We start from the raw sequence: 23,549 nt of genomic DNA, 5'->3' as shown, positions 1-23,549 counted from the left end.
TAGTAATAGCCTGCGACTATTGTATTATTATTGGCCATTTCAAAGAATTTCTTTTCAACTATTTCCTTTCCATGCTTTTCTGTAATGACCAGATCTTTGAAATCACCCAAAATGTACATATGTTTTAATGTAAATGAGGCACCCTGTTTTGCTAATTTATTGACTTTTTGTCTTTCATTTCCAGACTTTTAACGAACTGTTCAGCGCTCACAAGACTGAGGCAGACATTTTTGCTCTCGTATCTAAAGCTGAAGAATTTGAACAGATCAAGGTAAAATGACTTGAGAATTGAAGTACTTGATGCTTCACCATGAAGCATTTGTTCAAGCGTTGAGTGGCTGACGAAGGATGACTGAAGCAAGTTGAAGCTGCTCTTTAAATGAATTGTAGGGAAATACTTTGTACTTCAACAGTTCTGTCTTTGAGAATGAAAGAGTTAATGGATTGAACATTTAGGGAGTTGAAACTAAAGATTTGCATGTTTAAAACACTCATTCAATGATGAATGAGAAAGCATCCATTTATCAAGGGCTTGAGTACACTGGGGACCATTTTGGTATTAGGCAAAGCCAAATGTTGCAACAAACCCTGATTAATGTACTTAAACCTCGATAAATGTATATCTATAAGTTATTTCACAATTCGAGTTCAAGGGTCTGTGTGTTTTTAATTTACAATTTAATTTTTTTGTGCTCTTCAAAATTAATTCTATTAATTCTGAGGAGGAGAATACTTTTCCATTTTTGTTCCATTATCACTCAAAAGCACTCCATCAGGTACAGCATTGCTAGGTGCAGACCAGAGGATCGTTCGCTATCCAACAATGTGCATTAACTAGGCAAGTTAGTGGCAATTGGTAGACAATTTGTGTGTGGTCTGTTGCAACCAAAAATTGGGTTAAGAGTGCCCAGGCTCAGTTTATGTAGAATCTCCATTATCAGCATAGAGGAGTCTTTCAATTTAATCTTCTGGGCTTTCTTTTAGCCCTGTCTCAATTGTATTTTTTTGTTGAGTTCTTACAATTTCACAGCTCCTCCACATACAACACTGAGCAGCTCTACAGCTTAGAAGAATTGCAAATTTATTGTGAATTTTACAATGAATCCCAGTCAGTCACAATGTAATGTCTGTTGTAATTAGTATGATGCTGTATTGTATTGTCAGCTGATTCCTTGCAGAATTAGTGCAATAAACACTTCAATTTGCATACATGATATGAGCTGTACACTATAGTTCTCCATTAAATATGAAACCAGTGCGGTATCCAAATATGATATCATGTATCTTTGAGTGCAGAAGCTCATTGCTATGCAGGACCTTTACTACTACTACTGCCCCCTGATCTTAAAAAAAAGTTTTACGAGACAATAGTTTAAAAGAGCTCAACTGCACAAAAGCTTCACTAATGTTTTGAGAACTGTTGGAAGTTTGTGTTCAGTTAGGTCCAGAACAAAGATTTTCTTTTAACTAAATTATCCTTCAATAACTGCTTGTTTTAAGTTCAAGATTTTTTGTGAAATCAGACTATGCAGGGGGAAAGAGAATCAATTGACTCTGTAAAGGCAAAATACTGACAAATAAGAAGTATGTCTATTCTTTAGAGGAATTTTGGTCTATCACTTTCTTTACTTTTCTCACAATAAGTAACAAATTAAAATGGAAAAGCAGACACCAAGAGTTCACCTCATCTAAGCAACAGTGCAGAAGGTCCTTCCTTCTGGTTTAAAGAGAATATGGTTTAATTGGCAATTTCCTGGAGTTTTAGAGTTATTGGCAAGATTATCTGAGTTTAGATCTCCCATTAGTCAAGCACAGCTTTTAACCACAATATGATACGTTGCTGATGAAGTTGCTGCTTTGTAGCATAATGGTACTAGGAAATTACGAAACTAGAATCATAAAAGCTTACAGCCTGGAAGGAGGCCATTTTGGCCCATCGTGTCCATGCTGGCCAACAAGAGGCTATCCAGCCTAATCCCACCTTCCAGCTGTAGGTCAGTGACCCTGCAGGTTATTTCACTTCAGGTGCACATCCAAGAACGTTTACATAGAAACATAGAAAATAGGTGCAGGAGTAGGCCATTCGACCCTTCGAGCACCATCATTCAATAAGATCATGGCTGATCATTCACCTCGGTACCCCATTCCTGGTTTCTCTCCATACCTCTTGATCCCTTTAGCGGTAAGGGCCATATCTAACTCCCTCTTGAATATATCCAATGAACTGGCATCAACAACTCTCTGCGGTAGGGAATTCCACATGTTAACAACTCTCTGAGTGAAGAAGTTTCTCCTTATCTCAGTCCTAAATGGCTTACCCTTTATTCTTAGACTATGTTCCCTGGTCCTGGACTTCCCCAACATCGGGAACATTCTTCCTGTATCGAACCTGTCCAGTTCCGTCAGAATTTTATATGTTTCTATGAGATCCCCTCTCATCCTTCTAAACTCCAGTGAATAAAGGCCCAGTCGATCCAATCTCTCCTCAGATGTCAGTCCAGCCATCCCGGGAATCAGTCTGGTGAACCTCGCTGCACTCCCTCAATAGCAAGAACGTCCTTCCTCAGATTAGGAGACCAAAACTGAACACAATATTCCAGGTGAGGCCTCACCAAGGCCCTGCACAACTGTAGCAACACCTCCCTGCCCCTGTACTCAAAACCCCTAGCTATGAAGGCCAACATACCATTTGCCGCCTTCACCGCCTGCTGTACCTACATGCCAACTTTCAATGACTGATGTGCCATGACACCCAGGTCTCGTTGCACCTCCCCTTTTCCTAATATGCCGCCATTCAGATAATATTCTGCCTTCGTGTTTTTGCCCCCAAAGTGGATAACCTCACATTTATCCACATTATACTGTATCTGCCATGCATTTGCACACTTACCTAACCTGTCCAAGTCACCCTGCAGCCTCTTAGCATCCTCCTCACAGCTCACACCGCCACCCAGTTTAGTGTCTTCTGCAAACTTGGAGATATTGCACTCAATTCCTTCATCCAAATCATTAATGTATATTGTAAATAGCTGGGGTCCCAGCATTGAACCCTGCAGCACCCCACTAGTCACTGCCTGCCATTCTGAAAAGGACCCATTTATCCTGACTCTCTGCTTCCTGTCTGTCAACCAATTCTCTATCCACGTCAGTACATTACCCCCAAAACCATGTGCTTTAATTTTGCACACCAATCTCTTGTGTGGGACCTTGTCAAAAGCCTTTTGAAAGTCCAAATACACCACATCCACTGGTTCTCGCTTGTCCACTCTACTAGTTACATCCTCAAAAAATTCCAGAAGATTGGCAAGCATGATTTTGCATTCATAAATCCATGTTGACTTGGACCGATCCTGTCACTGCTTTCCAAATGCGCTGTTATTTCATCTTTAATAATTGATTCCAACATTTTCCCCATTTCTGATGTCAGGCTAACCAGTCTATAATTACCCGTTTTCTCTCTCCCTCCTTTTTTAAAAAGTGGTCTTACATTAGCAACCCTCCAGTCCATAGGAACTGATCCAGAGTCGATAGACACTCAGGCCAGCGCCCAACAACCGGAGCCCCAGCTCCGGCGCTCTACAAGGGAGTGTAAACCACCAGAGAGACTTAACCTGTGATCCCAATAAGACTTTGGCGGGGAGGTGATATCATGTATTCAACTGTCATTGTAATCCATGTATAAACTGACCTAAGTTGTACCCAGTGAGAACACTGACCACTAGGTGGTGAACTTGTGGGAGGCACACCTAACCTGGACTTTCAGGTATAAAAGGGGAAGCTCCACCCACCTTCATCACTTCAGTGCTGGCTAATAAAGGTTACTGGTCACAGAGTGACCTTCTCTCAAGTATGGGCCTCGGTGCATTTAAACTGTATAGTAAGGACATATTAAACTATATCTAGGCTCCTCAATTTTATACACCTCAATGAGGCCTCCCCTCATCCTCCTCTGTTCCAAGGAAAACAAATCCAGCCTATCTAATCTGTCCTCATTGCTTAGATTTTCCACTCCCGGCAACATCCTCGTAAATCTCCTCTGTACCTCTCCAGTGCAACCTTGTCCTTCCTGTAATGCGGTGACCAGGACTACACGTGGAATATGTGAAAACAATTCCAATGGCCAGTAGATCGACTGTGCTACATTTCTTGAAGCTGTCAGTTTTGTGGCTCTGCAGTAATATATATTTCTATATCACCCATTAAAATATATTCCAAGCCAAAAGCAAAACAGAAAAAAGCAGAATGCAGATGCTGGAGATCTGAAATAAAAACAGAAAATGGTAGAAATACACAGCAGGCCATCTAGCATCTCTGGAGATAACAGATAAGTTAACATTTCAGATCTGGAGTTTGGAAGAGCTATGTTCCTATAATTTACTGTTTTTGTTTTAAAAATAACCAAATTTCAATCTCATGTATTTCTCAGCATCTCCCAAGCTTGTAGAACCAGTTATTTCCTTATATCTGTTTTCAACACTCTCTATTGCTGGTTATAAAGTTCAGAATAGTTAGGTTTTCCATTTGTCATTTGAAAGCTGTAGATTCTACTTCTCTTGGATCCTATTTGCATGACACTGGTGAAATCGATAATAAATTATAAACAAACCTTACTTTCCCCCCTCTGTGAAGTCAACGATTACACTCTTCAAAGTGGATTTTTTTTTTTATGCAAGAGTTTTGTTACTAAATTAAAACTGGAGACACAGCACAACGGTCCTCTGACCCCTAGTATTGGTTGGTAGGATGCATTTTATATATGAAGTTGCTTACAGATTCTAGTTTTGGTTGCGATATCAGGAGGGCGTGCCAAGCAGAAGTCTGGCACTTTGAATAAAAACAAAGAGAAAAATTGGTCGATGTTTTCATACATCCACAAATTTTATGTTGTAGCAGTTATTAACAGTGCCCATGCTGAAGGTGCAGTCTGTGGCTACGACAACCACCCTGTATGGCTACATATCCGCAGCATAACAAAAACTGCCTATTTCCACCTCCGTAACATTGCCCGTCTCAACCTCTGCCTCAGCTCATCTGCTGCTGAAACCCTCTTTCATGCCCTTTTTACCTATAGATTTGACTACTCTAACTGGCCTCCCACATTCTACCCTATGTAAACTTGAAGTCATCCAAAACTCAGCAGCTCGTGTCCTTACTAGCACCAAGTCCCGCTCACCCATCAACCCTGTGCTTGCCGACCTACATTGGCTCCCAGTTAAGCAACACCTCGATTTCAAAATTCTCATCCTTGTTTACTAATCCCTCCATGGACTTGCCCCTTCCGATCTCTGTAATCTCCTACAGCCTCACACGCCCCCCCAAGCTGTCTGCACTCCTCAAATTCTGCCCTCGTGAGCATCTCTGATTACAACTGCTCAATCATTCATAGTCGTATCTTCAATTGCCTGGGCCCCAAGCTCTGGAACTCCCTCCCTAAACCTCTCCGCCTCTCCACCTCTCTTTCTTCCTTTAAGACGCTCCTCTTTGACCAAGCTTTTGGTCATCTGCCGTAATTTCTTATGTGGCTCGGTGTCAAATTTATTTGTTTTGTCTTAAAACACTCTTGTGAAGCGCCTTTGGACGTTTTACTACATTAACCATGCTATATAAATACAAGTTGTTGTATGAGCATCTCTGCAAACCTTTAGTTTAAGCCATGTTTGCAGAGCCTCACTAAGCATGCGATGAGTGTTATTTTTTTTTAACTGTTGATTGTAAAACCAAAAATGGATTGAAGGAGGAAGAGCAGTTCTTGACTGGACACAAAAGACAGGTTCAGCTATATCTCTTGTGTAATGATATTCATCAGTCTTATCCCAGAACCCATACTTGCTGAACCAGATGGTCATTCCTGGACATGTCAGAGGAGGCCAGTCTTTAGCTCCACTGCTTCAGAAAAGGGACTGCCATTGGCTTGTGTGGAGCATAAATGCTGGCATAGACCAGTTGGTCTAAAAGGCCGGTTTGTGTACTGTAGACGCGATGTAACTCAATATAACTTTACTATCTCCTGTAGGCAGGCCTGCAGATAGTTTGCACCACAGAGACAGCTCTGTAAATTAAACAATTACATAACCAAATCCTTCCAAGTCATCACAGTTGACTTAAACAAAACAAGTTGCATTTATACAGCGCCTTTAACGTAAAACATATGGCCCAAGGTGCTTCAGAGAAACCTAATGACACTGAGCCGAAGAAAAATCGGGTGGCTAAAAGCTTGGTCAAAGGTTTAGGTTTCAAGGAGGGTCAAAGGAGGACAGGGGTGGAGAGATTTAGGGAAGGAATTTCAGAGCATTGGGCCGAGTCAGTTACTAATACGGCTGATAATGGTAGGAGTGGGGAATGCACAAGATGCTGCAATTAGAGGATTCAGATTTCTTGGAGGGCTGGAGAAGGTTACAGAGATGGGGAGGGATGAGATTGTGTAGCGATTTGGAGACGAAGATGAGAATTTTAAATTTGAGGCATTGTGGGGACCAAGAGCTAATACAGGTCAGCAACGAACCTGCTCCACCATTCATGGCTAATCATCTACCTCAACTCCATTTGCCTGCACTATCCCCATTTCCCTTGATTCCCTTAATAGCCCAAAATCTCTGTCTGAAATATACTCAACGACTGAGCTTCCACAGTCTTCTGTGTAGAGAATTCCAAAGAATTCCCACCCTCTGAGTGAAGAAATTTCTCCTCATCTCAGTTCTAAATGGCTGATCCTTTATTCTGAGACTGGGACCCCTGGTTCTAGACTCCCCAACCAGAGGAAACATTCTTCCTGCATCTACCCTGTCAAACCCTGTAAGATTATGTTTCAATGAGATCACACCTCATTCTCTAGAGAATATAGGCCGAGTCCACTCAATCTCTCCTTTATAGGACAGTCTCCCCATCCCAGGAATCTGTCTGGTGAACCGTCATTGAACACCAACATTTCCCAGTCTCTCACCATTTAAAAAATACTCTGCTTTTCTATTTTTCCTACCAAAGTGGATAACTTCACTTTACCCCACATTATATTCCATTTGCCATGTTCTTGCCCACTCACTTAGCCTGTCTATATCCACTTGAAGACGCTTTGCATCCTCCTCACAAATTACATTCCTACCTAGCTTTATATCATAGCAGACTTGGATATACAGGTGCAACGTTCCGAAAACCGGACATTTCAGCGAGCAGCGAGGATTGGCGGGCAGCAAGGCCCGAAATCTGGCAAAACACAAAATCCACCATGGATTCAGTCCGAGGCAAGGTCCGAAATCCAGCAAAACCCAAAATCCGGCAAAACCCGAAATCCAGCACGGATTCGGTCCTGAGGATTCCAGATTTCAGACGTTGTACCTGTATTACATTTGGTCCCCTCATCCAACTCATTGATATACATTGTGAATAAAAATTTAAAAGTTAAGCGGGGACTTTTGGTTGCAAGATACATTTTAACAGCTTTTAAATGTGATATTTTGTTTTAATTTACAAAGTAACTGACTAATGTACCCCAATATAACTAGAAAATAGTTTAAAATATTTTTTTTAAAGTGAATTTCAGCAATTTAAAATTGGGTTTTCATCTGTCCCACCTGAGACAGGGACTGTGGTTCTCGTATTGGACTGTACAGCCACCTAAGAACTCATGTTAAGAGTGGCAGCAATGGGGAACAAAGAAATGGCAGACCAATTGAACAAGTACTTTGGTTCTGTCTTCACAAAGGAAGTCACAAATAACCTTCCTGATGTACTAGGGGTCCGAAGGTCTAGTGAGAAGGAGGAACTGACTTAGTAGGCAGGAAATTGTGTTAGGGAAATTGACGGGATTGAAGGCTGAAAAATCCCCACAGCCTGATAGTCTGCATCCCAGGGTACTTAAGGAAGTGGCCCTGGAAATAGTGGATGCATTGGTAATTTTCCAACAGTCTATCGACTCTGGATCAGTTCCTATGGACTGGAGGGTTGCTAATGTAACACCACTTTTTAAAAAAGGAGGGAGAGAGAAAATGGGTAATTATAGACCAGTTAGCCTGACATCAGTAGTAGGGAAAATGTTGGAATCAATCATTAAGGATGAAATAGCAGCACATTTGGAAAGCAGTGATAGGATTGGTCCAAGTCAGCATGGATTTCTGAAGGGTAAATCATGCTTGACAAATCTTCTGGAATTTTTTGAGGATGTAACTAGTAGAGTGGACAGGGGAGCACCATTGGATGAGTTGTATTTGGACTTTCAAAAGGCTTTTGACAAGGTCCCACACAAGAGATCGGTGTGCAAAATCAAAGCACATGGTATTGGGGGTAATGTACTGACGTGGATAGAGAACTGGCTGGCAGACAGGAAGCAGAGAGTCTGGATTAATGGGTCCTTTTCAGAATGGCAGGCAGTGACTAGTGGAGTGCCGCAGGGCTCAGTGCTGGGACCCCAGCTCTTTACAATATATATTAATGATCTGGATGATGGAATTGAGTGTAATATCTCCAAGTTTGCAGATGACTCTAAACTGGGTGGGTGTGTGAGCTGTGAGGGGCACGCTAAGAGGCTGCAGGGTGCTTTGGACAGGTTAGGCGAGTGGGCAAATACATGGCAGATGCAGTATAATGTGGATAAATGTGAGGTTATCCACTTTGGGGGAAAAAACACGAAGGCAGAATATTATCTGAATGGCGGCAGATTAGGAAAAGGGGAGGTGCAACGAGACCTGGGTGTCATGAGTCATCAGTCACTGAAGGTTGACATGCAAGGGGATTTGAGTATAGGAGCAGAGAAGTCTTACTGCAGTTGTACAGGGCCTTGGTGAGGCCCCACCTGGAATATTGTGTTTAGTTTTGGTCTCCGAATCTGAGGAAGGACATTCTTGCTATTGAGAGAGTGCAGCGGAGATTCACCAGACTGATTCCTGGGATGACGGGACTGACATATGAGGAGAGACTGGATCGACTGGGCCTGTATTCACTGGAGTTTTGAAGGATGAGAGGGGATCTCATAGAAACATATAAAATTCTGACGGGACTGGACAGATTAGATGCAGGAAGAATGTTCCCGATGTTGGGGAAGTCCAGAACCAGGGGACATAGCCGTAGGATAAGGGGTTAGCCATTTAGGACTGAGATGAGGAGAAACTTCTTCACTGAGCTGTTAACCTATGGAATTCCCTACCACAGAGAGTTGTTGATGCCAGTTCATTGGATATATTCAAGAGGGAGTTAGATATGGCCCTGTGGCTAAAGGGATCAAGGGGTATGGAGAGAAAGCAGGAACGGGGTACTGAAGGAATGATCAGCCATGATCTTATTTTCCATGTTTCTCAGTCTTCCTCAATTCCAAGGGACTGCCTGTGACTCAGAGGTGGTGGATTGACACTGTGATTAAAAATGCTTATTTTTGTGTGAAACCTATTTTAAGCTGTTTTAATCAAACTTCATCAAGTTCCCACTTTTAAATATATGAAGGATAAATTTTTAACGCAAATTTAAAAAAAAAAATTATGTTTTGAACTGCTGCCCGATTGTGCTGATTCATGGTAGATTTTTCATTCAGCACTATGCAAATTAATTTGAACGGAAACGCAAGGGGAAAAAAACACTTAAACGGGCATAATTTGTGCTGAAATCGGCAGTTGCACCAAAGCGGAAACTACCCCCAGTTGCTTTGACTTTACTAACTAAGGAGCATCCAATTTTGAAATAATTCATTCCCTTTTTCTGGGAGGCTTCCATATCAATATTTCACCAAGTATTTTTTGTTCAAGTCTTTGATTAAAGGTGCCTGCATTCCTTGTTCATTATCCTGAAGCATATAACACAAAATGCTTGGTTATCCTGGAGCATATTGGAGTGTGGGTTCATGCTATTATAGATTAACACTGTTTTTGAGTGCTTCCATTTGATATTAATAGTTTTATGAACATTAGAAGTTTTAGAATCAAGAAAATGACATTATGCCCAACAAGCCCCACCTTTTACAGAGCAATTTTCCTCCATCAACTTTTAGCATATCTCAGTTCTTTCTCCAGAAACCTTTTAAATTGAATTTTGAAGCCATTTATGCTATCTCTTTCAATGTCTTCCCAGGTAACAGTTCAGCAGATCTATTAGCCTGCTTTCCACAATTACTTGTAATATACTCATTTTTAACTTTTGTACCCGAGTCATTTAATATTTCACTGTAGTGGAAAATTGTCTCTTTTTCAAAGACAGCAAGCTGAACTTTCTTTCCCTTTCCTCATAATCTCAGTTCCTGATATCCAAAATCATCTTTGCTCATACTGTATACTTTTGACGGTAATATCGTAGGCAGTCCCTCGGAATCGAGGAAGACTTGCTTCCACTCTTAACATGAGTTCTTCGGTGGCTGAACAGTCCAATACAAGAACCACGGTCTCTGTCACAGGTGGGATAGATAGTCGTTGAGGGAAGGTAATGGGTGGGACTGGTTTGCCGCATGTTCTTTCCGCTGCCTGCGCTTGATTTCTGCATGCTCTCGGTGACGAGACTCGAGGTAATATCATACCTCTTCTGATTAGACCCCAACTGCACAAAGTGGTCCAAAATATAGCTTGATTAACTTTGTTCAGCAACAATACCACCTTTCTTTATTTGTGCACTATTACCCTGCTAATGTAACCCCGTACCTTATTTGCCATTTTTTTAAAATCTGCAGGTAACCACTTTACTAAAGATGTAATTGATTTATCCACTATAAGCACTAGAACTTTGATTGGCATACTTTACTATTATTCCCTTTTATTGGTTCTTTGCTTCCACGAATTCTATACTAATTCCAGTCAAATTATATCTGTTACCTATTGGTTCAGTTACCTTAAATACCTTAAATATCTCTCCTGAATACCACCCTATCACAGACCTTCCCTTTTGTTCTTTTTTCCCCTCCTCCTTTCAGTGTTCATTTCGAACATTCGCTAGTTCTGACGAAGGGTCATGGACCTGAAACGTTAACTCTTTCTCTCTACAGATGCTGCTTGACCCGCTGAGATTTCCAGCATTTTCTGTTTTTATACCTTAAATATTTGATTGCATCATCCCTTGCTATTTGCCACATTCCCTATTTTGGTTTAACTGCAAATTTGGAGATTTAGCTCACTATATCCCCAAATTATATACCTTAATGACCTAATTATGAAAAATTGTCTTTACCCATTCTTTTTGGAAGACTTGATTGGGCCATGGGATGCATGTGACCAATAAACCTTATTGGTCCTTGATAACCTATTGCAATTAGTGGTAACCGTATAATTACTTTTAAATCATTCGATTGCCAGTGTTGCCTGCATGCCAGAAGATTGGCAGCCATTACTGATTGACTTCTTGTTTCCTGAGTTGCTATTGGTGGAATCAATAAAACCAATTACATGTTGAACTGAATAGCCGAAACATTAGAATATAAATCAGAGGAAGATTTGGTCAAACTGACATTACCTTGACTGCACCTTTTAATACTGTGTCAACAATATTTTATTTAAAGCTCCACAGAGATATTTTTAAAATCACGAGTTTAGTTGAGTAAAATTAAGCTGATTTTCCTGCACATTTACATAGACTTTTACTTTTAAGTAATTTATTACAAGGATTAAAAATACTTTTTACCAGAATGTATTTTAGTGTAACGGCTTTCATGGGGAATTTTACCAAAATCTGTAAATTCTTTGTGAAGATTAGAAATGTTTTTAACTACATAAGAGGGATAGATTTTCCATCCACTCATAACCAATTAGTGGAAAATCTAGCTAATATACCACAAGGTATTTTTTTTTCATTTTTGTTTTCATTTTCATTTTTGTCAGTTAAAATTGCTATATGCAACTAATAACATCAAAAACAATCCCTTGGCACATTGTCGCTTTATCTTTCCAGCCTGAAACATTTTTTCCTTTTTTTTTTAAGCCAATTTTTTTCCAACATCGTACTTTACCCGAACTCAGAACACCTTATCTTGGTCACAAACCATCAATAATGGAACCTTGTCACATCTTTTCTAAATATATTTTAACTGCATCATCTTGGTTAAGAACTTGTTGCAAAAAACCCCAGGGGTGGGGGAGGGGGGCGGTTGACAATGTTTGGTGGGACTAACATGTCCTTTTTGTTTTGCAGGGTGAGGTCTGAGTGTTATTAAGGATGCCTGCTGTAAATAATGTCTTGGTGTTAAACGTAGTGTGTTTCTATGGGTTGCCACAGGTGAGAGAGGAAGAGATGGAGGAGCTCGATCAACTGCTATGTAATTACTGTGAGCTGTCTGTCGCAGGTGGAGTAGAGAACAGCTACGGGAAAGTGAACATTCTTCTTCAAACCTACATTAGCCATGGAGAGTTGGATAGCTTCTCGCTCATTTCTGACACTGCTTATGTTGCTCAGGTAAGCTGTTTTATCTCACATTCATTTGCCAGGAGGAGTCTGATTAAAGTATATTGTAATGCTGCACAATCACATTCTCAATGAGGGTTTAGACCTTTGTCACATTTCCAATTTTGATGCGCCACAGAAGTCAGTAAGAAAGGAAGTCACTCAGGTTTCCAACAGGCAGAGAATTTGTCAGTTTGTTGGGAGGAGGTCAGAACAGATGTCTTAAAACGCACCTTCTGATACAAGGAGCAGAATTCACTGTATCATAACAACCTTCATTACTCCACCCTGCTATGAGTTATGTGGGGGTTGTTGAGGGAAAATATATAATATGAAAAATGTACAAAACTTTCAAAACTTCAGAGACATTTCTGTGTTCTTTTACAGTACCAAAGAATTTAAGGGCGATGCAGGATGTGTAACTTTGATATTTCACATTTCCTGCATACAACAGTTCATAGAAACATCGAAAATAGGTGCAGGAGTAGGCCATTCAGCCCTTCGAGCCTGCCACTACCATTCAATGTGATCATGGCTGATCATGCAACTTCAGTACCCCATTCCTGCTTTCTCACCATACCCCTTGATCCCTTTAGCCATAAGGGCCACATCTAACTCCCTGTTGAATATATCTAACAAACTAGCCTCAACAACGTTCTGTGGTAGAGAATTCCACATGCCCACAACTCTCTGAGTGAAGAAGTTTCTCCTCATCTCGGTCCTAAATGGCTTACCCCTCATCCTTAGACTGTGACCCCTGGTTCTGGACTTCCCCAACATTGGGAACATTCTTCCTGCATCTAACCTGTCCAATTCTGTCAGAATTTTATATGTTTCTATGAGATCCCCTCTCATTCTTCTAAACTCCATTGAATATAAGCCTAGTCGATCCAGTCTTTCTTCATCTGTCAGTCCAGTCATTCCGGGCATCAGTCTGGTGAACCTTCGCTGCACTCCCTCAATAGCAAGAATGTCTTTCCTCAGATTAGGAGACCAAAACTGTACACAATACTCAAGGTGTAGCCTCACCTCTTAATATTGGTACTTTTCAATGCAGTTTATTTAGCCTTGCTGACTATATAAGCTTTTTGCCCTCGGCATGCTGATTCTTCTGAAATTAACTACTGTGTATGCACAGGTACATAAATATTGTCAGTATTCCATGCATTCCTGCACCTTATGCAAAGGTGTTGAAACTTTCAGATGAAGAGGAAGCATCTAGTGTGTACGGTCAGTGTGGCCTGGTCAGCACATGTAATACTTAACGACAAACCTATGTGGCCCAGAAATTGTGGTCGGAGGCTTTCTGCGGGCGGATGGTTCCAACCAAAATGTTTTTAACCAATGTACCTGGTGGTCCAGGAGGAACATAGACTTGCGCTCCGAGGCATCTATTCGCAGTCCAGCGTAGGGGCCCACGTATTCCAGTAGCGTATGTGCAGCCTGGGATCATGTGGGCCCAACCAACCAATTAAAATGGAGTATCCCCATTCTCAGCAATGCTGATCTCCATTTGTACGGAGATCACTATTTCTATGAATGGGGATACCCCCAAAAATACACACATTTTAAATAAATAAGAAAAGCACTTCACATATTTAAAATTAATTGAAATTGAATTTAATTAACTGTTTTAGACAAAAAAATATTTTTTTGAATTTTTTTAACATGTTTTAATAGTGGTAAAAATAAACTTACCTTAATGGACAGGGTTTTTAATATAAAAATTATTGATAAAATTTTATTTTTCTTTTCAAAATCTTACACTGGTGAAAGCAGGCCATAAGAGTTTAAAGGACATTCGCTAGGCAGGAGTTGTGCAAACCTGCCCATGAATGTCCTTCTCCCGGGGATGCGTGCGATCTGTCAAAAGACATTTTGACAGTTTGCAAGTGCACATGCACATCACGTGCCGAGAATAAGCATTTGCAGGGCTTCTTTGGGCGCGTGCGCACATTGTACGCACGTGGAGAGGTCACAATTTCAGGGCCATGATTTCTCAATCCGTGGACTCCTGCAGATAGGTAAGCATGAAGGAAGTAATGATGGTAATTATTGTATGGACTGAGTTATAGGTCATTGTGTTGGTTTCTCACGTTGCACTCGAGCTAACATATCAGTTTTCACATCATCACCTTAGCTGGAAGCAGCGCACTTGGAGGCCATATGGAATTGACAGCTTACACTCCACTTAAGATCATACTGGAGTGAATACACTGCAGAAATCCAATTATAACAAGGATATAATAAATTCTTATATTCGTGTTTAGAAAGATTTGGAATTGGGATGGTAACTGCAGCTGAACTGAATGAGCTTTAATATAACATGCCTGAAAGGTCGTTTTCTTGTGATAAACTTAAACTTAAAAACAGCTTTTGACAGTGGAGCTCTGCATGTTTTTTTGAAGATCTATAAACTTAATCTGCATATACCTAGGTATAAACTTGGGGAAAGAATGTTAATTTTCTTGCACGTATTTTGTGATTTTTTAAATAATATATCTTAAATTGAATTCCTAATTTGTAGCACAAACATTTTAATTATAGGATATCTATAAAATAATCTTGTTAAGTAAACTGAAAACATTGAAACCAGATATCCTTTGCAATGTGCTGCAGAAAATGATCGAAAGCTTTTCAGAACATAAAAAATAGGAGCAGGAGAAATACAACCCCTCGAGCCTGCTCCGCCATTTAATATGATCATAGCTGATCCGATCATGGACTCGGGTCCACGTCCCTGCCTGCTCTCCATAACCCCTTATTCCCTTATCGTTTAAGAAACTGTCTATTTCTGTCTAAAATTTATTCAATATCCCGGCTCCCACAGCTCTCTGAGGCAGCGAATTCCACAGATTTACAACCCTCTGAGCGAAGAAATTTCTCCTCATCTCAGTTTTAAATGGGCGGCCCCTCATTCTAAGACTATGCCCTCTAGTTCTAGTCTTCCCTATCAGTGAAAACATCCTCTCTGCATCCACCCTGTCAAGCCCCCTCATAATCTTATATATTTCGATAAGATCCTGTCTCATCCTTCTGAATTCCAATGAGTAGAGGCCCAACCTACTCAACCTTTCCTCATAGATCAACCCCCCTCATCTCCGGAATCAACCTTGTGAATCTTCTCTGAACTGCCTTCAAAGCAAGTGTATCCTTTCGTAAATATGGAAACCAAAACTGCACGCAGTATTCCAGGTGTGGCCTCACCAATACCCTGTACAACTGTAGCAAGACTTCCCTGCTTTTATACTCCATCCCCTTTGCAATAAAGGCCAAAATTCCATTGGCCTTCCTGATCACTTGTTGTACCTGCATACTATCCTTTTGTGTTTCATGCACAAGTATCCCCAGGTCCCGCTGTACTGCAGCACTTTGCAATCTTTCTCCATTTAAATAATAACTTGCTCTTTGATTTTTTTTCTGACAAAGTGCATGACCTCACACTTTCCAACATTATACTCCATCTACAAAATTTTTGCCCACTCACTTAGCCTGTCTATGTCCTATTGCAGATTTTTTGTGTCCTCCTCAGACATTGCTTTTCCTCCCCTCTTTGTCTCGTCAGCAAACTTGGCTACGTTACACTCGGTCCCTTCCTCCAAGTCATTAATATAGATTGTAAATAGTTGGGGTCCCAGCACTGATCTCTGCAGGTTACTGATTGCCAACCTGAGAATGAGCCATTTATCCCTACTCTCTATTTTCTGTTTGTTAGCCAATCCTCTATCCATGCTAATATATTACCCCCAACCTGGACTTTGTCTGAACTTTAACCATGATCATTACCATTAAGCAAATTCATTGCAGCTAAAATACTTCATCTGTACTGTTAACAATACATTTCATAAGCCAAAGTTTTTTACCCTTGGAAAATAGTTAATTTATCTTGCATTGTCATGTGTCACATTACCCATACACATTACTGCAACAATAAAACAAAAGGTGAAAAAGCACTCCAGTTAAAAATAAGTTTGTAAAACTCAAGGTGCATACAACTGGGTTAAAGTTACTACTCGGGACCTGGCCTGTTCCGGATAAGGGATTTTTACAGACGAGGGGTGGTCACATTAAATTGGATGGTACAGGTATACTGAGCTAGGGGATATCGGGGCTGGCTGGCTTGGGGCTGGGAGTGTGGCAAAGATATCATGGAACAGTGGATCGCAGGGTCAGGCCAGCGATTGCGGGAGTCTGCAGCGAGGAAGGACTTCAATTTGTTCATGTCGGAGTTCTGCTCATGCGCCAATTGGTGACCGGGAATGGTTCCAGATAAGGGAGTTCCGGATAAGGGAGGTTCAACCTGTATTTACAAGAATGTCGGGTTTAAAAAAAGTAAAGAAACAAATTACTCCTTTTGTGACTTGGAAAAGATACGACCTAATGAAATATCTCTGCCTCTCAATCATTACACATACTGGTAGCTGGAAGGGAAATTACACACAAACTATAAATTCAGCAGTTTCCAGCGCACTGATACTTTTATAAAACTTAGCATTAAAGAATATTTTTATTTCATTGCAATAAGCTATCTGTCTGCAGTAAAAATGTTTTGCAAAATTGCACTGTTCAGTCTTCATTGGAAATTAATTTTTCTCACTTGCCATTGAGTATTATCTAATGCTTATTTTGCATTAATCTACAGGAGGTAGTTTATGAGTTGCTAACTCCTAAAATGACCATATACATGTCAATTTTTGATCAATTCAGAAGCAATGAGCTCGTGTTGTGGGCTAATTTGGTAGACCAATTGTAAATGGGCTACTGTTACTATAATAAAACTGCAAGCCCCTGATCAGATCTCTAAAACTTCTTCCGCCTACAATGCATGGTGTTGACAAAATACACGCCAGAATTTTCCCATTGCCGAGTGTAGGGTCTCTTATATTCTTAGCAGTTGACGAGACTCGAGTCCGGTGGTAGTATCCAGGCAAACTTTATTGGCTCAGTTACATTCAGTTACACCTTGCAGTTACTAAGAATAAAGCGCACTCTACCGCGTGTTACAGCTTCAGTTATAGTCGTGAACGTGGGCTCTTCCCATTCCCTGATTGGCCCCCCTGCTGTTACTGGGGTCAGTTTGTCGACTCCGGACTGGCCGCTGGTTATGAACCAGCTGCCCATTGCAGATAGCAATCGCCTTGGTCATGATGTGATTACCACATCATGCCCCTTCCTCCTGCTGTTCACTGTTTCGCAGCATGTTCCTGTTATCTGGTCGGGACAGCACTTAACCCTGTGACTGTCCTTTGGCCCCAACTACGCTGCAACCTTTTCCATTGTTAGTGAGCACGTACACAGCACACAGCTACTCTATAATTATAAATTAATCCGGTCCCACACCAAGAGTGCAGGTGAGGAGTAAAAATCCCTGAAATTGCGAGCGCGTTAGGATCCTGCCACCTTGCACATTTAAATCGGGTGACTTTAAAGACGCGACACGGACCCAATCAGCAGGAGCAGGTGACCTCATTGAAGTTATTCATTTCTTTTTGAGAGACCCGTAAAAGGATTTTTAACGTCAGCTTTTGAGTTTTACAACAGGAGCACGGGATTCACGTAGCTCAGGTACCTCGCCTGTGGCGGGGAGGTGGAAGCTCAGTGGTCATTGGCAAGTCCATTCATTGAGAGCTGGGAAAAGCACATAAATACTCTTACATTACACCTCATTATTTTCCTCATAGGTTCTTGCTCACTCCATTTTGTCCACAGATTTTGGTCTCTGCAGTTTGCAGTTAATTTCTGAAACCTTAGGTACCACTCTTACCATTGCTACTAAGTATCACAACATTGAGGGATTGGCCCTCTGATCTCCACTTTACCTGCCATCTTTTTTTTTTAATCGTTCTGCGATGTGGGCGTCACTGGCAAGGCCAGCATTTATCCTGCTGTTAGGGATGGGAGTTCCAGGATTTTGACCCAGCGACGATGAAGGAACGGCGATACATTTCCAAGTCAGAATGGTGTGTAACTTGGAAGGGAACTTGCAGGTGATGGTGCTCCCATGCACCTGCTGCCCATGTCCTTCTAGGTGGTAGAGGTCACGGGTTTTGGAGGTGCTGCCGAAGAAGCCTTGGCGAGTTGCTGCAGTGCGTCTTGCAGGTGGTTCACACTGCAGCCACGGTGTGACGGTGGTGGAGGGAGTGAATGTTGAAGGTGGTGGATGGGGTGCCAATCAAGCGGGCTGCTTTGTTCTGGACAGTGTCGAGCTTCTTGAGTGTTGTTGGAGCTGCACTCATCCAGGCAAGTGGAGAGTATTCCATCACACTCCTGACTGCCTTGTAGATGGTGGAAATGCTTTGGGGAGTCACGAGGTGAGACACTTGCCACAGAATACCCAGTCTCTGACCCGCTCTTGTTGCCACAGTATTTATGTGGCTGATCCAGTTAAATTTCTGGTCAATGGTGACCCACAGGAATTTATGGTGGGGGATTCGGCGATGGTAATGCCGTTGAATATCAAGGGGAGGGGGTTAGATTCTCGCTTGTTGGAGATAGTCATTGCCTGGCAAATGTTACTTGCCACTTATTAGCCCAAGCCTGAATGTCGTCCAGGTCTTGCTGCATGCGGGCATGGACTGCTTCATTTTCTGAGGAGTTGCAAATGGAACTGAACACTGTACATTCATCAGCGAACATCCCATTTCTCACCTTTATGATGGAGGGAAGGTAATTGATGAAGCAGCTGAAGATGGTTGGGCATAGGACACTGCCCTGAGGAACTCCTGCAGTGATGTCCTGGGGCTGAGATGATTGACCGTCAAAAACCACAACCATCTACCTCTGTGCTAGCTATGACTCCAGCCAGTGGAGAGTTTTCCCCCTGATTCCCATTGACTTCAATTTTACTAGGACTCCTTGATGCCACACTCGGTCAAATGTTGCCTTGATATCAAGGGCAGTCACTCTCGCCTCACCTCTCGAATTCAGCTCTTTTGTCCATGTTTGGACCAAGGCGGTAATGAGGCCTGGAGCCGAGTGATCCTGGCAGAACCCAAACTGACCATCAGTGAGCAGGCAATTGGTGAGTAGGTGCTGCTTGATAGCACTGTCGACAACACCTTCCATCACTTTACTGATGATTGAGAGTAGACTGATGGGGCGGTAATTGGCTGGATTGGACTTGTCCTGCTTTTTGTGGACAGGACATACCTGGACAGTTTTCCACATTGTCGGGTAGATGCCAGTGTTGTAGCTGTATTGCAACAGCTTGACTAGAGGCGCGGCTAGTTCTGGAACACAAGTCTTCAGCTCAACAGCCAGGATGTTGTCGGGGCCCAAAACCTTTGCTGTATCCAGTGTGCTCAGCCGCTTTGTGATATCACGTGGAGTGATTCAAATTGGCTGAAGACTGCCTTCTGTGCTGGTGGGGACCTCAGGAGAGAAGGCTGATTATGGATCATCCACTCGGCACTTCTGGCTGAAGATTGTTGCAAACATTGCAGCCTTGTCTTTTGCACTTGCGTGCTGGGCTCTGCCATCATTGAGGATGAGGATATTCATGGAGCCTCCTTCTCCCGTTTGTTTAAATGTCCACCATCATTCATGACTGGATGTGGCAGGACTGCAGACATGGGTGCTGCTTATACTGTCTCACCTTTGTCCTCAGAATCGGACTAAATTGAACCCCACCACCACCTGCAGCAGCAACCACAACAGCCTTCTCGTCAATGATCAGCTCAGGGCTGCAACGCGCCAAAGGCGATATCCCCAACTCGTGGTCTACAGGCAAAGGATGAGCTACCTCAACATGACTGAACAACAGTGCTTCAGGAGACTCAAGCTATCACACCAGATCACTGCAGACATTTGTGGATTGCTGGAGCAAGACCTATGAATATGTTCTTATAACCGATAAGGGATTATGGGGAGCAGGCAGGGAAGTGGACCTGAGTCCATGCTCGGATCAGCCATCATCGTATTAAATGGCGGAGCAGGATCGAGGGCCATATGGCCTATTCCTGCTCCTATTTCTTATGTTCTTATGTTCTTAGACCTGCTGCCCAGAGGCCCTGATGGACACTTCTTACCAGTAGCTGTCAATTGACCAACAGCTGTCAATTGACGACTACATGTGCAGGAAGTGTATCCGCCTGCAGCACCTGACAGACCGCATTGCGGCACTGGAGCTGCAGGTGGATTTACTCTGGAGCATCCACGATGCAGAGCATGACGTGACTAGCACTTTTAGTGGGTTGGCCACACCGCAGGTAAAGGGTACACAGCCAGATAGGGGATGGGTGACCAAAAGGAAGAGCAGTGCAAGGAAGGTAGTAAAGGGGTCCCCTGCGGTCATCCCCCTGCAAAACAGATACACCGTTTTGGGTACTGTTGAGGGGGTTGACTCATCAGGGGAGAGCAGCAGCAGCAGCCAAGTTCATGTCACTGGGTGGCTCTGCTGCACAGGAGGGCAGGAAAAACAGTGGGGGAGCTATAGTGGTAGGGGATTCGATTGTAAGGGGAATAGATAGATGTTTCTGCGGCCGCAAAAGAGACTCCAGGATGGTATGTTGCCTCCCTGGTGCAAGGGTCAAGGATGTCTCTGAGCGGGTGCAGGACGGAGGGTGGGTGGGTGAGAAGAGGGAGGGTGAACAGCCAGTTGTTGTGGTGCATATAGGTACCAACGATATAGGTAAAAAAAACTGGATGAGGTCCTACAAGACGAATTTAGGGAGTTAGGAGCTAAATTTAAAAAGTAGGACCTCAAAGGCAGTAATCTCAGGATTTCTACCAGTGCCACGTGCTAGTCAGAGTAGGAATCATAGGATAGCTCAGATGAATTTGTGGCTTGAGGAGTGGTGCAGAAGGGAAGGATTCAAATTCCTGGGACATTGGAACCAGTTCTGGGGGAGGTGGGACCAGTATAAACCGGACGGTCTGCACCTGGGCAGGACGAGAACCAATGTCCTGTGGGGGGGCGGGCGGGGTTTGCTAGTGCTGTTGGGGAGAAGTTAAACTAATATGGAAGGGGGATGGGAACCTATGCAGGGAAACAGAGGGAAGTAGAGTGGGGGCAGAAGAAAGAAGAAAAGTAAAAGTGGAGGGCAGAGAAACACGAGGCAAAAAGCAAAAAGAGCCACATTACAGCAAAATTCTAAAGGGACAAAATGTGTTAAAAAGCCAAGCCTGAAGGCTCTGTGCCTCAATGCAAGGAGTATTCGTAATAAGGTGGACGAACTAACTGCGCAGATAGCTGTTAACGGATATGATGTAATTGGCATCACAGAGACATGGCTCCAGGGTGACCAAGGCTGGAAACTCAACATCCAGGGTATTCAACATTCAGGAAGGATAGACAGAAAGGAAAAGGAGGTGGAGTGGCGTTGCTGGTTAAGGAGGAAATTAATGCAATAATAAGGAAGGATATTAGATGATATGGAATCAATATGGGTTGAGCTACAGAATACCAAAGGGCAGAAAACACTAGTGAGAGTTGTGCACAGACCACCAAACCATAGTAGTGAGGTTGGGGACAGCATCAAACAAGAAATTAGGGATGTGTGCAATAAAGGTACAGCAGTTAATCATGGGTGACTTTAATCTACATAATGATTGGGTGAACCAAACTGGTAGCAATGCGGTGGAGGAGGATTTCCTGGAGTGTATTAGGGATGGTTTTCTAGACCAATATGTCGAGGAACCAACTAGAAGGCTGGCCGTCCCAGAATGGGTGATGTGTAATGAGAAGGAACTAATTAGTAATCTTATTGTGCAAGGTCCCTTGGGAAAGAGTGATCATAATATGGTAGAATTCTTCATTAAGATGGAGAGTGACACAGTTAATTCAGAGACTAGGGTCCTGAACTGAAGGAAAGGTAACTTCGATGGTATGAGATGTGAATTGGCTAGAATAGACTGGCGAATGATACTTAATGGGTTGACGGTGGATTGGTAATGGCAAACATTTAAAGATCACATGGATGAACTTCAACAATTGTACAACCCTGTCTGGAGTAAAAATAAAACGGGGAAGGTGGCTCAACCGTGGCTAACAAGGGAAATTAAGGATAGTGTTAAATCCAAGGAAGAGGCATATAAATTGGCCAGAAAAAGCAGCAAACCTGAGCACTGGGAGAAATTTATCATTCAGCAAAGCAGGACAAAGGGTTTAATTAGGAGGGGGAAAATAGAGTATGAGAGGAAGCTTGCAGGGAACATAAAAACTGACTGCAAAAGCTTCTATAGATATGTGAAGAGAAAAAGATTAGTGAAGACAAACGTAGGTGCCTTGCAGTCAGATTCAGGTGAATTTATAATGGGGAACAAAGAAATGGCGGACCAGTTGAACAAATACTTTGGCTCTGTCTTCACGAAGGAAGACACAAATAACCTTCGGAAATACTAGGGAACCGAGGGTCCAGTGAGAAGGAGGAATTGAAGGAAATCCTTATTAGGCGGGAAATTGATGGGATTGAAGGCCGATAAATCCCCGGGGCCTGATAGTCTGCATCCCAGAGTACTTAAGGAAGTGACCCTAGAAATAGTGGATGCATTGATGATCTTTTTCCAACAGTCTAACGACTCTGGATCAGTTCCTATGGACTGGAGGGTTGCTAATGTAACACCACTTTTTAAAAAAGGAGGGAGAGAGAAAACGTGTAATTATAGACCGGTTAACCTGACATCAGTAGTGGGAAAAATGTTGGAATCAATTATTAAGGATGAAAAATTAGCGCATTTGGAAAGCAGTGACAGGATCAGTCCAAGTCAGCATGGATTTATGAAAGGGAAATCTTGCTTGACAAATCTTCTAAACTTTTTTGAGGATGTAACTAGTAGAATGGACAAGGGAGAACCAGTGGATGTGGTGTATTTGGACTTTAAAAAGGCTTTTGACAAGGTCCCACACAAGAGATTGGTGTGCAAAATTAAGGCACATGGTATTGGGGGTAATGTATTGATGTGGATAGAGAACTGGTTGGCAGACTGGAAACAGAGAGTCGGGATAAACGGGTCTTTTTCAGAATGGCAGGCAGTGACTAGTGGGGTGCTGCAGGTCTCAGTGCTGGAACGCCAGCTATTTACAATATACATTAATGATTTGAATGAAGTAATTGAGTTTAATATCTCCAAGTTTGCAGACGACACTAAGCTGGGTGGCGCTGTGAGGAGGACGCTAAGTGGCTGCATGGTGACTTGGACAGGTTAGGCGAGTGGGCAAACGCATGGCAGATGCAGTATAATGTGGATAAATGTGAGGTTATCCACTTTGG

The 23,549-nt window shown here is 42.4% G+C and overlaps 1 protein-coding gene across 4 annotated transcripts in view; it reads left to right on the top strand.

Annotated features, from left to right (window-relative positions):
- ascc3 (activating signal cointegrator 1 complex subunit 3) overlaps window positions 1-23,549 on the top strand; it is a 777,147-nt gene that overhangs the window by 454,151 nt on the left and 299,447 nt on the right. For all 4 annotated transcript variants that reach the window (XM_070885599.1, XM_070885602.1, XM_070885601.1 and 1 more), the window contains exons 19-20: window positions 185-271; window positions 12,175-12,351. In XM_070885599.1, the coding sequence (XP_070741700.1) occupies window positions 185-271; window positions 12,175-12,351 (264 nt within the window). The remainder of the gene's footprint in view (window positions 1-184; window positions 272-12,174; window positions 12,352-23,549) is intronic.

Source organism: Pristiophorus japonicus, chromosome 7 (genome assembly GCF_044704955.1).
Source record: "Pristiophorus japonicus isolate sPriJap1 chromosome 7, sPriJap1.hap1, whole genome shotgun sequence".
Lineage (NCBI taxonomy): Eukaryota > Metazoa > Chordata > Chondrichthyes > Pristiophoridae > Pristiophorus > Pristiophorus japonicus.
Note: the sequence above shows the minus strand (reverse complement) of the source record. Positions and strands in the feature narration are given on the sequence as shown.